We start from the raw sequence: 15,131 nt of genomic DNA on the forward strand, positions 1-15,131 counted from the left end.
TTTAATTAAATATATACTATGCCTTCGGAAAATATTTTGTTACGTTACAGGCTTATTCTAAAATGGATCTAAAAAAGAATCCTCAGCATCTACACAAAATACACGATAATGACAAAGCAAAAACAGGTTTTTAGAATTGTTTTTAAATGTATTAAAAATGTAAAATATAAAAAACAGACCCTTTGCTATGAGACACGAAATTGAGCTCAGATGCATCCTGTTTCTATTGATTATCCTTGATGTTTCTACAACTTGATTTCTGTATAGCACTTTGACATCGGCTGATGTAAAAAGGGCTTTATAAATGTGATTGATTGGAGTCCACCTGTGGTAAATTCAATTGATTGGACATGATTTTCATGTCAGAACAAAAACCAAGCCATGAGGTCGAAGGAATTGTCCGTAGAGCTCCAAGACAGAATTGTGCCAAGGCACAGATCTGGGGAAGGGTAACAAAACATTTCTGCAGCATTGAAGGTGTCTCAAGAACACAGTGGCCTCCATCATTCTTAAATGGAAAAGGTTTAGAACCACCAAGACTGAGCAATCGGGGGAGTAGGTTCTTGGTCAGGGAGGTGACCAAGAACTCGATGGTCACTGACCGATCTCCAGAGTTCCTCTGTGGAGATGGTTTTCCTTCTGGAAGGTTCTATCTTTGCAGCACTCCACCAATCCGGCCTTTATGGTAGAGTGGCCAGGTGGAAGCAACTCCTCCGTAAAAGGCACATGACAGCCCACTTTGGAGTTTGCCAAAAGGCACCTAAAGACTCTCAGACAATGAGAAACAAGGTTCAATGGTCTGATGAAACCAAAATTGAACTCTTTGGCCTGAATGCCAAGCGTCACATCTGGAGGAAACCTGGCACCATCCCTACGGTGAAGCATGGTGGTGGCAGCGTCATGCTATGGGGATGTTATTCAGGGGCAGGGACTGGGAGACTTGTCAGGATCGAGGCAAAGATGAACGGAGCAAAGTACAGAGATCCTTGATGAAAACCTGCTACAGAGCGCTCAGGACTTCAGACTTGGGCGAAGGTTCACCTTCCAACAGGACAACGACCCTAAGCACACAGCCAAGACGACGCAATAGTGTCTTCGGGACAAGTCTCTGAATGTCCTTGAGTGGCCCAGCCAGAGCCCGGACTTCAACCTGATCGAACATCTCTGGAGAGACTTGAAAATAGCTGTGCAGCAACGCTCCCCACCCAACATGACAGAGCTTGAGAGAATCTGCAGAGAAGAATGGGAGATGCTCCCCAAATACAGGTGTGCCAAGATTGTAGCGTCATATCCAAGAAGACTCGAGGCTGTAATCGCTGCAAAAGGTTCTTCAACAAAGTACTGAGTAAATGTGATAGTTCCGTAAAAAAAATTCTCAACCTGTTTTTGCTTTGTAGTTAGGGGGTATTGTATGTAGATAGATAAAAAAATCCTCAATGTTAGAATAAGGCTGTAATGTAAAACAAAGTGGAAGGTCAAGGGGTCTGAATACTTTCCCGAAGGCACTGTGCATATACAGTACCAGTCAACAGTTTGGACACACCTACTCATTCAAGGTTTTTTCTTTATTTTTACTTTTTTCTACATTGTAGAATAATAGTGAAGACCTCAAACTATGAAATTGTCACGGTTTTCTGTATGTGAAGGAGAGTTGGACCAAAATGCGGCGTGTAGATTGCGATCCATGTTTAATAAACAAACGTAAAACACAAATCGATACAAACACTACAAAACAAAGAACATAACGAAAACTTTGACAGCCCTATCTGGTGAGAACACAGAGACAGGAACAATCACCCACAAACACACAGTGAAACCCAGGCTACCTAAATATGGTTCCCAATCAGAGACAATGACTAACACCTGCCTCTGATTGAGAACCATATCAGGCCAGACATAGAAATAGACAAACTAGACAATGAAACATAGTATGCCCACTCAGCTCGCACCCTGACCAACCAAAACATAGAAATATACAAAGTAAACTATGGTCAGGGTGTGACAGAAATGGCAAATATGGAATCATGTAGCGACCAAAAAAGTGTTATACAAATCAAATTATATTTTAGATTCTTAAAAGTAGCCACCCCTTTCCTTGATGACAGTTTTGCACACTCTTGGCATTTTCTCAACCAACTTCATGTGGTAGTCACCTGGAATGCATTTCAATTAAGATTTGTGCCTTAACTTAATTTGTGGAATTAATTTCCTTCTTAATGCGTTTGAGCCAATCAATTTTGTTGTGACCAGGTAAGGGTGGTATACAGAAGATAGCACTATTTGGTAAAATACCAAGTCCATATTATGTCAAGAACAGACAGCTCAAGTAAGCAAAGAGAAACAACAGTCCATTATTACTTTAAGACATGAAGGTCAGTCAATGTGAACATTTCCACAACTTTGAAAGTTTCTTCAAGTGCGGTCGCAAATACTATCAAGCGCTATGATGAAACTGGCTCTCATGCGGACTGCCACAGGAAAGGAAGACCCAGAGTTACCTCCGCTGCAGAGGACAAGTTCATTAGTTACCAGCCTCAGAAATTACAGCCCAAATAAATGATTCAGTGTTCAGAGGAGACTGTGTAGAAGTAGTCACCCTTTTGCCGCAAGTCATGGATTTTCTTTTAGGGATGCACTACGGCCACACAAGGGGGCATCGATGGACATGACCGTCAATTCGGTCAGGATATTTGAGGCCTGCACACATCCACACCCAATCCCCCCCCCCGAACTCCTCCAATTAAAATGCACGAGAGCGACGATGTTCTCGACGCATTCAATTATCACGCCCAGCACACAAGTGCATCCCTGTCCTGTCCGGTCCTTCCGCAGGTGTTTAGAAAATCAAAACAAGCCCCTAAGTCAGTAACATAAGCCCCTTGCCTCCTTGTTTGAAAGGGATTTTTCCTCTCCACTCCAGGCTTTGAATGCGTCCCAAATGGCAGCCTAGTCCCTATATAGTGCACTACTTTTCACCAGGGCCTTGGTCAAAAGAAGTGCACTATTTAGGGACTAGTTTGTAATTGTGGACATTAGCCTTTGTTTCATTGGGAGCCCTAAGACGAGGCAGCCACTCATTATCACACTGTAGTAATTAGGGCTCTGCCTGTGTGCCTCTCTATAGTTAGCTCATCAGCAGGCAGCAAAGAATGGCGGCTGCTGTAGTTAAAAGTTAATTAAAAGATAGCCATTCTAGTGTTTACACTAGATTCTAATCCCAGCCACTAGCTCCAGTATTATTTGAGTACGATTTGTATTTGTTCCGGGGGCCTCTCATTAAGGCGTTGAGGAATTAGAGGAGCCGTTGTCGTCACCCTCTCAGAGCATATTTTGCGCCTTGGCTCACGGGTTAGTAGAGGATCCTACCCAAGGTCTAAATGTTATTATTGCGAAGCTTATTGTGACCCCCTTATTTGTACTACCTAAACCTTAATAAATGCCAATGTTCTCATATATGCCATGTATGACTGTTGATAGCACTAGCTGGCTATGGTAATGCATTGCCTAAAAATGTGTTAGATGTATAGTCTTCAATTATGGCCCTTGTGCTAAAATGTTTGCTTGGATCCACATGTGCTCACAGAGCAAGGGTTACATATATATGTATATAGTGTTAGTGTTGTCATGGATCCACCTCTCACCGCAACTGCTGAGACCAAACAACCCCAGTAGCAACAACAGTGTTACAAAACCCCCAATGTGCAATGTAACAAAGCCCAACTTTAGAAGTGACCTGCATAGGCGAGTGAGCCCAATCTCTCTGTGCTCTGATTGCAGCAGGCTCCCTGTGAACCCTATTACCAGACACTCTGGCCAAAAGCCGTCTGGTGCGATCCTTGGCGCTCTCTGCCGCCGCTCAATTTAATTTCCTCCTGTACGTGTAATTATATTTTTCCGTGGTTCCCCTCGGGTGGTGGCAAAAGGTGAGGCTAACTTTAGACAGATTTTGTTTCTGAAAATATTTGAGGATACCCAAAGAGAGACTGTCGCAACAGCTCTCAATCTGAACATAATTTTTTTTTTCAGTGTGTAGAATTGACTCGTCAATTCTGCTGCAGTAGTAATGACCTGTTTAACTTTGTTTCTTGGTGCTGTGTCAAAATGAATCCTCCCACTGTATTATTTCTGCACCATATGTGACTTTGGTGTGTGTGTGTGTGTGTGTGTATAGGGTGGTGGGAAGGGTGGCCAGGGTGATGCCATGTTGGAGGTGGTGAGCCTGCAGAGGGAGACTGAGAGGAGCAACGGGGGACGAGGCCGTCTGGCCTCTCCGGCTGAGGAAGAGGAGCCTGAGGAAGGTATTGAACTCTCCCTCTCGCGCTCTGTTTTCATCCTCATTTCATCATCGTATCTGTCTCTCTCTTTCCATCTTTGACATTCTCTCTTACCTCTTGCTCTTTGTATCTATCTATCCATCCATCCATCCATATACGTTGCCCTGAAGACTAACTAAGAGTGCATTGTTGTTTTCTTGGCTAGCCTTTCAATCACCTTCCAAGGTCAACATGAGAACTTGCACACCTCTCCAGGTAAAATGCCTTGGCACATTGAATTCCATCCGCCTCGGCACATTGAATTCCATCCGCCTCAGTCACACGGGCGACATAATTGTATTACCTAATATCGCTTGATTGAAAAATACACTATGTCTACTGCCGTAATGCTGAAAAACTTGCTATGTTCAATTTCAAAGAAAAACGACCTGCGTCTCAGAGCTTACTTAGATTGCTTTTAGAAAGAGTGTGTACAAGGTGAGAGAAAAAAAATAAATAGATTGCTTTGGCACAAATAGCTTGTTGGAGGAGCATTTGTTTTATTTATATATTTCGGGCAATTGTTTCTCCTCGGTGGCGGGACACCTCATACAAATGAGATCATCTGTCCAGATATTCCCCCTGAATTGAACGTTATCAACACGTTGGCTCACTTTGCATTTTCCTGAGGCTCGCCCCCCTCCTCGTATCTGGCGGCCATGAATCAACTGTGAAGTTTAATTTAGTGTGTGTGTGTGTGTGTGTGTGAACTGCTGTGAGGGGGAGGTGTTAGCAGGTGTGGATGTTTGTGTGGGGGAACGTTTGTGTGTGTGTTCGCGCTTTTGTGTCTGTGTGTTTGAGGCGTGTGTGTGTCTCAGACAGTGGGGAGTTATTTATTTTTTGGGTGTCGAGCGAGGCTGAGGCAAGACAGAATTCCAGAAGCTTTGGATGGGTTCTGGAGGCTCACCGGTTTCACTGGAGCACAGTCCAATCCGGTTAAGTAGGGTTGACTCATTGGTATCGCCGCACTGCTGCTGTGGGCTAAGACCACCTGGTACCCATCTTTCCCTCCCTCCCCAGCTTGACTCAACACTACACAGCTCTGGAAGGAACACACTGCCTGCCACTGGTTTACTTACCAAAAGGATTTCACTCTTCATTTTAGGAATGCTCATTCTGTGTTTTCCCATTTCTACCATCCTATTGAAAATATGAATATTGAATGAGTAAGGTTTTTTAATACATGTGGAGTAAGAAAACAAAGGGTTTTACATGGGTTTTACATTGCCAGTGTAACAGTATAGCTTCCGTCCTCAGAGCAAGTGACGTTTGAAACGCTATTAGCGCGCACCCCGCTAACTAGCTAGCCATTTCACATCGATTACACCAGCCATTAGGCAGATAGGCTTGAAGTCATAAACAGCGCTGTGCTGCGAAGAGCTGCTGGCAAAACACACGAAAGAATGCTTACGAGCCTGCTGCTGCCTACCATCGCTCAGTCAGACTGCTCTATCAAATCATAGACTTAGTTATACCACAGAAATACGAGCCTTAGGTCATTAATATGGTCGAATCTGGAAACTAATTTCAGTGAAATACCGAACCTTTCGGTATTTTATTTAACGGGTGGCATCCCTAAGTCTAAATATTCTTGTTACATTGCACAACCTTCAATGTTATGTCATAATTACGTAAAATTCTGGCAAATTAGTTCGTAATGAGCCAGGCGGCCCAAAATGTTGCATATACCCTGACTCTGCATGCAATGAACGCAAGAAAAGTGACACAATTTCACCTGGTGAATATTGCCTGCTAACCAGGATTTCTTTTAAAAAAGGCATTCGTGTTTATGATTAGGTACAGTCGTGCAACGATTGTGCTTTTTTCGCAAATGCGCTTTTGTTAAATCATCCCCCAGTGTTGCATCGATTATATGCAACGCAGGACACGCTAGATAAACTAGTGATTAATTGATTTGTTTTTTATAAGATACATTTAATGCTTGCTAGCAACTTACCTTGGAGTGCAACGAGAGGCAGGTGGTTATAGCGTTGGACTAGTTAACCGTAAGGTTGCAAGATTGAATCCCTGAGCTGACAAGGTAAAAATCTGTCATTCTGCCCCTGAACAAGGCACTTAACCCACCGTTCCTAGAACGTCATTGAAAATAAGAATGTGTTCTTACCTTTATTTAACTAGGCAAGTCAGTTATAAAAAAATCGGCGCCCAAAAATACAGATTTCCGATTCTTATGAAAACTTGAAATCAGCCCTAATTAATCGGCCATTCCGATTAATCGGTCGACCTCTAATACAAGACACAAAATGCATCCTCAGACATCTTTCTAGGGATTTAATGACTAGTGAAACTAAACAAACCCTCTTCTTATTACAGCACTCTTAAGTACACAAACTAGAGCCGCCAGAAAATGTGTAGCGAGCTGGCATTTCTCCCAGTACTTTTCAATCTGGTGTGACGCCCGGCACATCACTTTCAAAGCAGCAGCACAGAACACGTTTACCAGACATAGTCATTAGTTTATGACTTAGAGAAGAAAAAACTTTTTTCACACTTATTTTGACAAGTTGACATAGTACCTCCCCCAATTTCTTCCTGTTTTATCTAGCGACTACGACCCTGTCCCAGTGTCACCCCCCACACTCGCTACGTCAGGTGGATTCACTTGTCAGTCACAGTGGTTTCCTAGCTGCAGCCTACAGAGCCTCATAAACCACGCCTCTCAACAGCTTAGTTGCATCTCGTTTGACAGTCTGCATTCTGCACTTGGTTTCTTTTTTGCGCTCACTCTCCTCTCCTGCCTGAGATGTGCCTGTACCAATCCGTCGAGACTCTACTCCCCGCTACGTCAAAAGCGAATGTATGGTCCACAGAGGACTTCCAATGTGTGACTGCCCACTATGGCATGGACTTGGGCAGAAACCAGCTTGCTGTTTTACCAGAGCTAAAGAGAGGCAAGGGCGTCAGAACAGTGGATGACCTAATGAATGAATTAAAGGGCATGGGAATGGTTGGCCGGCTATACCTAGAATTAGCTAAACTCATCCATATTTTTTTGTGATACCAGCGTCAGAACGACTGCCAAAGCACGGAGGCTTAACAGTATGGCTATTCTTCACCCGGACAGGTGGGCAGCGCTTTACCTAAAGAAAATAAAGGAATATCTTTGCACTTAAATTAGCAAAAATAAAATACACTTTTGAAATGTTTTAACCTATAAAAAGATCTCTCAGCTTTTGGAGCTTAAATAAAGACAATGTAACCCTGCTTTGCATAAAGCTTAGACTTCCTCCAGTGACAAAAAAAAAAGTTTCCTGTTGAAAAGCGGTATCCCAAGTATAAATACAGTAAAGTACACACACTTCAGAAAGATGCCACGTAGAAATGTTTAACCATTTTATTAAGCACTGAATTAATGCAAGTCTTTGTGTATAGGCCCTTCTCCTTCAGTGTAGCTCACTGCCCAAGCAAAGCATCAATATAAAATAGCCTACAGGCAGTGAGCAGACCCGGTCAGCTTAAATATACTGCCAATAAGGTAGGCGTGATTGTTACTCGTCTCTAATTGCTGCCATCTCAGCTGATGCGTCAGCCTGAGGCGGGGCACTCGGTTTTCCTTCTGAACTGGTTCCGCTTAATTTCAGAAAGAAAATGCCATGTAGAAATATGTTTAACCATTTATTAAGCAATGAATAATTCAAGTCTTGACATATAGGCTCTGCTCCTTCAGGGTAGCTCACTGGCCAAGCAAAGCATCAATATAAAATAGCCTACAGGTAGTGAGAGCGGTAAGCTATACCCTTCCCCAAAACAGCAAAACCTTACGCCAGCCGACTGTGTAGCTATGCCAGACATCATCACTTGACCAGCTAAAGTAAACCTACGAGGGCCTCCTGAGCGCGGCGGTCTAAGGCACTGCGTCGCAGTGCTAGAGGCGTCACTACAGACCCAGGTTCGATCCCGGGCTGTATCACAACCGAATGTGATCGGCAGTTCCATAGGGCAGTGTCCGAGCGTTTGGCCGAGGGGGCTTTACTTGGCTCATCGCGCTCTACTTGGCTCATCGCGCTCCACCTTGTGGCGGGCCGGGCACCTGCAGGCTGACCTGTGTTGTCAGTTGAACGGTGTTTCCTCCGACACATTGGTGCGGCTGGCTTCCGGGTTAAGCGGGTGGGTGTTAAGAATTGCGGTTTGGTGGGTCATGTTTCGGAGGACCAATGACTCGACCTTTGCCTCCCGGAGCCCATTGAGGAGTTGCAGCGATTAGACAAGATTGAAATTGGAGAGAATGGGGTAAAATATATAAATAATTGCATAAATATAAAGTCAACCTACAATCGCAAGAATGAATACTATGTTGGAATGTTAACCATATATGGCTTAAACTGAACGACTTATGACTCCTATCCCTCCTAACGTACTGCCGGGTACCCTCGATTTAAGGCCAGATAAGCTTAATCTTGGCACGTGTGAACTATCTGCCTATCTTGCCAATGTAGCAGTGTGAACCCAGCTGCCCTAGAGACGCACCGCCCAGTGCTCTCACTGATCTATACGAGGTGCCTGATCATCTGTGGCCGACATGAAATATCTATCATCTAGTGGGCTCCCGAGAGGCGCAGCATCTCAGTGCAAGAGGCGTCACTACTGTCCCTGGTTCGGATCCAGGCTGCATCACAATGGGCCGTGTTTGGGAGTCCCATAGGGCGGCGCACAATTGGCCACGCGTCGTCTGGGTTTGGCTGGGGTAGGCCGTCATTGTAAATAAGAATTTGTTCTTAACTGACTTGCCTAGTTAAATAATTTTTAATAAAGCACAACCTAAGCAATATGCACGGAACTTGACTGCGATAACAACCAAAGCAATGATATTGACTGTTAGCTGAACCTTTATTTAACTAGGCAAGTCAGTTAAGAACAGATCTCTGAACGCCGACATAGCGATCTATATAAGGCATGGAACTCGCAAATGAACTCATCACTTTTGACGTCCATAATCTCCTTGGCGTTTCATCTTCATCATAGTGTTCATAGGAAGCAGAGGACCAGTACCCCATGATCTCCAGTGTGGATGCAGGGACAGATAGAGAAGCCGTGCCGATGCAAAACGGATAAGCTTGCATATGGCTAAGGATATGGCCCCGCAGGAGGAAACAGAGCCGTGATGAAAAACCAGTATCTTGTCATTGGTTTGCCTGCATCGGTGACGAATAATGGATCACCCGGAGTTGCCAGTGGTCGCCATTGCAGGTAGCGTAACATGGAAAAGAGGACAGAAAGGAGGAGTTAGTTTGAGCAATGGTACCTTTACCCTTCCTATCAGTTTGGGAATGCTTACCCAACACTGTGAACGTGTGTCCTTGATTAAATCGTGAGACCATGCAATGATTAAAGAGAAATTAAAATGAAACTCATAGAAAGACAACTGCCTCAAGTACAAATGATTGTATGAGCCGAACACCCTTAACATGAATCTATTTATATAGAGTGAGGGTGATAGTGACCTTTGTCGTTGCCTGAAGATTGCTCTTTTGAAGCCCATTAGGCAGATGCAACATAGCTAATGGACCACAGGCCGACAATCATGATCATATACCAATACTGCAAGAACTCGGGTAGGTTTCACAATCCTCAGAAACATTTTAAATTGTAGCATGGTAGCAGCAGAGGATTAGAGAGAAGTAGCAGCGGCGAACCAGAATTGGTTGCCAATAGCTCAGAGCTAGCCCTCAGCGCTGACGAAGGAACCAGAGCCGCGATGAGATCCAGTGTCTTCTCACTGGTTGCCAGCATCAATGTTGAACAGAAGTTCGCCAGCTGCTGCCCGTGCTCAGCATGCAGGCAGCGTAACATGAGATAAAGCAGTGTTCGTTCCGGTGATGACAAGTGTTCCACATGTGAGCATACATGATGCAAACAGAACTTAATGCAAACTGATCACGCAAAAACGAAAGGGAAGGAACATTTGAGTGTATTCAGACTGAAGCACCCCTTGAAGCCATCATACAGACCGCATCTGGAAAAGTGTATTTTTGAACACCATTGCCTTAACGTGATTTTCAAACCTGCGCTACTGAGAGAGGAGATACTCTTTTGATATGCCTGACTGAATTTGGAATAGAAAAGACATGCGCGGTTATATAACAGAAGACATTGTACAGAGAGAAGACCATACAGTAGACTGCTGTATGGTACAGCTCAGCATACCATCACGTAGCAAAAAAAACACACAGTATTACTAAAACCCGAAACCGCAGCTAAACGTTAGCTACGTACCCACCTTATCTAAATAGCCTAATGTCATACTGAAATTGCTCAGCAGTAGCTGATGCGCCTGCAGCGTGCACAGTTGGGAGTGACCTGATGATCAAAACCTACAAATAGTCTACCTGAGTTGAAGGCTTACCGGCAGATACCATTAGACATAGCCATGAGCGAAGAATAAATTACCTGATAACGAGAGTGAGACCCCATAGATTACTAGAATAAGCCTAAAATAAGCTCTAAGAGACCTTCCCAAAAAGAGGCAATGAATGCTTGATCACTAACACTGATCGCCACGTGGGTGTTAAGCAATCCCACCACATGCTGGGTAATCCTAGTATAAACAGCCCATCTAACATGGTTGCAGCCTTGATTAGTCATCGCACAGCTATACGGCGTCAGCTCCCCCACTAAGGTCCAGGGTGATACCTTAAAATCTGAAGAGGAAAGGTTAGGATTAGGCACAAGTATTAATTTAAAATGAGGCCTCAATCCTATAGAAAATTTGTGGGCAGAACTGAAAAAGTGTGTGCTGGCAAGGAGGTATACAAACCTGACTCAGTTACTCTAGCTCTGTCAGGAGGAATGGGTCAAAATTCACCCAACTTGTTGTGGGAAGCTTGTGGAAGGCTACCCAAAATGTTTGACCCTAGTTAAACAATTTAAAGGCAATGCTACCAAATACTAATTGACTGTATGTAAACTTCTGACCAATTGGGAATGTGATGAAAGAAATAAAAACTGATAAATAATTATCTCTACTTTTATTCTGACATTTCGCATTCTTAAAATAAAGTGGTGACAGCGGGACAGTTATGTACATGCATTGGACAGACAATTGTTGCGTAGGGTGTGAGATGCGACTGAAATTTCTCGGGCGAGGAGAGAGCTGGGCATGAAGCGCTGGGCATCTTGTTGTTATGACATGCATTAGCTATCTGAATTAGGCCCACAGAATTATACCTACAGAGGAGCGACTTCTATGAAGGAACTATGAATGTTGTTGATCTTCAGAGAGTTGTCTTAACCTGGTGCGGCAGGTAGCCTAGTGGTTAGAGCTTTGGGCTAGTAACCGAAAGGTTGCAAGATCAAATCCCTGAGCAGACAAGTCAAAAATCTTGTAAGCCCTTAACCAACAGTGCAGTTCAGAAGCTAAAGTAGATAATGCTTCGGAGGGGATGGTAGCCTTCACACACACACTTGCAAATATATGTTGCGTTTTTTTGTGGGGCTGGAAAAAAAATGGCCGGAACGTAAAAGTTATGTTATTAACCAGTTCCCTTGCTTTTAAAATAACTGTTCTGTTCCTTGAATGTATTTTAATGGTTTTTGTTTCTGTTCCCTGAACTGGTTCCAATTCCTGCTTTAAATCCTACCCTGTCATGTCACAGATTTAAAAAAAAATAAAATAAATATGACCTTGATTCTAATCTTTTAAACCACAGATCATGGAAACGTGCCATTTTTACAAAAAATAAACATGGTATGGCGCTGGAGATAATGAATATGAGTTTGAAAAGTGGGGGAATTGCCCTTTAACGTTGTGTGTGTATAGAGTGAGATTCATATTTAAAGACATAAATTAGGGTTGCTGGAACTTTTTTGAATGAGTGCAAAACAGGAGAAATAACATAACCATTTGGACTCCAAAGGTGCCCAGAACACACATTCCAACGATCCAACAATGTAAACGGAGGTGGCTTTTCTGGCTTCCTGCAAGCACAGCTTTTCCGACACTGCACTTCTCATTTTTTCCCGGGACAGCACGCTGATTCTTACTTGATGATGGGCTCTTGATTGTAAGAGGTTGGAAACCTACAACCTATCCAGGGAAACCTACAATAAGTACATTTACAGCACATTGTTACAGTAAATTGCAGCTTGAATGTGCTCTGGGTACATTTTCTGCATTCTGCTGGACCTTACTCTGCTCTGCTGGAGTGGTACCATTCCATTCCAACTGCAAAAATAATAATAGTTGCTTCTGAGTGAGATGTCTGCCCACACCTGTCTTTTGAACCTTGGTACCTCCTTGGCGTTAGAGAGGCACTCTCCAAGGCCGGCACGGTGTCAAAAAAAAGCCTTGCCAGGGAGGAGAAGCCATTCACAGTAAAATGTACAAGCATTTCTAAAGGTTCTGCTGTGTTCCAGCTGCCGGTGGAGGCGGCGTGAAAAGAAAGCCTTTCAGGGATTTCTAGCTGGAGGTCAGTCGCCATTGTAGACGGGACTGAAAGCTTTCCCAGTGTGTGAGGATGCTGCTGCTGCTGCCTGCACATTTCTTGCCAGTCACGTGCGCATACATTTTCTTGTATTATTGTAAATTACAATGTGAAAAAAACAACGGTAAAGCCTTGTTCCTATTTTCTTTTTAATTCTCGGGCTGTTGGCAGTATGTGCACCCGACTTCAGCTGCCCTGCGCACTAGGCAGGTGAACTGTTGCCATTTTGAACCATTTCATGTGTCTGAAGGTACAAATTCTACCTTCCCGGAGAGCAAATCAAGTGCAATAGCCCTACCGCTCGCAAATTGAATGGCTCAGAATACCATGTCTGCAGTAAAGTAGCAGGCATAAAAGAAAGCTACAGAGAAGTTGATACTGTGAGATTTTAAAACGTTTAAAACCATGACTAGAGAGAGACTGTCAACAAATACAGCAACGAGCTGCTGTTTTTATGATTGAGTTCATGTTTAAGTTCTTACTCAGCACTGTCAACACTTTGTATTCAACACTTTAAAAAGCCATAAAATGTGCTTTCTTCCTATTTCCATTCATCTCTACAACAAGCATTGCAGCAGGATAAATGAGTGTATCCATAGGCTTGCGTTGTTATTATTAGCGGCTTGCGTCTTTTTGAATATCAAGGAATATTTCTCTTTCCTTTTTCATGAGTAACGACATGAATTTGTGCATAAGGCAGAAATAATGCGGTGTGACTCGAGTTTTGCCATCAGCTGGAAGATTGTCCCTTTTTTTGGTCAGTGTCAGTGGAGGAAAGGGAGAGCGGAAGGACTTTGAGAGGCAGACCCTCAGTCTGCTGCTCTCCCTCCTCTGAGACTGACCATCAGTAAAATGACCACCCAGTAAAATGAAAAGCTCACTCCACTGTGCCTCACAAGTAATAAAACAATGGATCTATTACCGGGGTGATCATATTGCCTACCTAATATTTAGACATTTAATTGGAAAAAATGTCCTGAACAACAATACATTGGGAGGCAATTGAAGCAATGATAATGTATTGGGTCTTTAGCTTACTGCACAAACCTCATTGATACAGTACTGTTTTTAATTGGTTAATGTTGCATAGGCTTACGCTTAAGTTGCATAGGCTTAAGTTTAAAAACAAATCTGATTGGTAGATCTCGGCTTGCATTTTGACTCCGTGATCTTGACTCAGAAAAGGTTGGTGACCACTGTTTTTGAGTTTTCCCTGTTAACACTATCAACGTTTCCCTTTACTGTGGCTATTGTGATCGAATCAATGCAATATTAGCCACATTCAATGCAACCAACTGAAACAAAATTAGCTATGCCAGAGATTTTTTTGTAGGCAGAACGCATCGGAGTAGGGTTTTATTGTATTGACACACACGACTCAGCCCGTAGTCTACACAGACTGGTGCAGCATAACCGATCAGAGCTGCAGTAGGCTTATATGAAATTGACCATTGCCATATATGGATATTTGACATTTACTTTGAACTGGAATGTGTTTACAGCATGAGCGGTCGTGAGTAGATGCGCTTGTTTTGATGTTAACGTGAGAGCTGCATGTAGCCACGTGTGCACATTTGATTCATATCCTTTGCTAGTTAGTGAGTTATTAGCCCAATTATAGATCATTTGTAGCCAGCAATGGGAGAGTGATTTGCTTTCTACAATAGCACAAAACATATACATTTCGAGACAGCTTAAAAAAGTCAGGTAAAGATATTTTTTTGTTTAAAAGGGCAGTGTTGTGTTTGGAGACAGGCTTGAATAAGCTAAGTAGCTAGTAGGCAGAGGGTAGCATCATTTGTCTGATTCTCTGTAATAATGTAAAGTTGTTTCTTGCATCAAACAACACAACATTTTCAGTCACCTCCTTGTCTGAAGGACAAGTAGATAAACAGGTTAAGGTCAAGCCCTGCATGGTTTTTATTTAAAAAAATATATATATATTCTCATGGAATGTAGGCCTACATTGAACACTACACATTGGCTGCTACTCTATGCTGAATGATAGAACAGTTATTTCCATGTTATGGGATGTATTTTCTCCATTGTTTTTGATGGTAGGCCACTCTGGTAGGCCTGCATTATGATCAAATAGCCACAGTTGCCTACTTGGCCACTGTTAAAACTGTAACTTAAAGCGGGTACAGACTCAGTGTTCACAGTAAATGCTCGCTGGAACTTGCACAGAATTTTCACAATTGTCAAGTTTGCGCTCAGCAGACCAGAAATTCTCTCAGTTCCGAAAAAATCTATAGGGAACATTGCTGACCAGGTGAAAGCTATGGTCCCTTATTGATGTCACCTGTTAAATCCACTTCAATCAGTGTAGATGAAGGGGAGGAGACAGGTTAAATAATGATTTATATCTTCAAGACAA

General features: G+C 43.1%; 1 protein-coding gene across 3 annotated transcripts in view; it reads left to right on the forward strand.

Moving 5' to 3' along the window:
- Positions 1 to 15,131, forward strand: part of LOC110524085 (rab GTPase-activating protein 1-like) — a 172,305-nt gene that overhangs the window by 35,063 nt on the left and 122,111 nt on the right. For all 3 annotated transcript variants that reach the window (XM_036977902.1, XM_036977903.1, XM_036977904.1), the window contains exon 11: positions 4,172 to 4,298. In XM_036977902.1, coding sequence (XP_036833797.1) covers positions 4,172 to 4,298 — 127 coding nt within the window. The remainder of the gene's footprint in view (positions 1 to 4,171; positions 4,299 to 15,131) is intronic.

Source organism: Oncorhynchus mykiss, chromosome 5 (assembly GCF_013265735.2).
Source record: "Oncorhynchus mykiss isolate Arlee chromosome 5, USDA_OmykA_1.1, whole genome shotgun sequence".
NCBI classification, from domain to species: domain Eukaryota; kingdom Metazoa; phylum Chordata; class Actinopteri; order Salmoniformes; family Salmonidae; genus Oncorhynchus; species Oncorhynchus mykiss.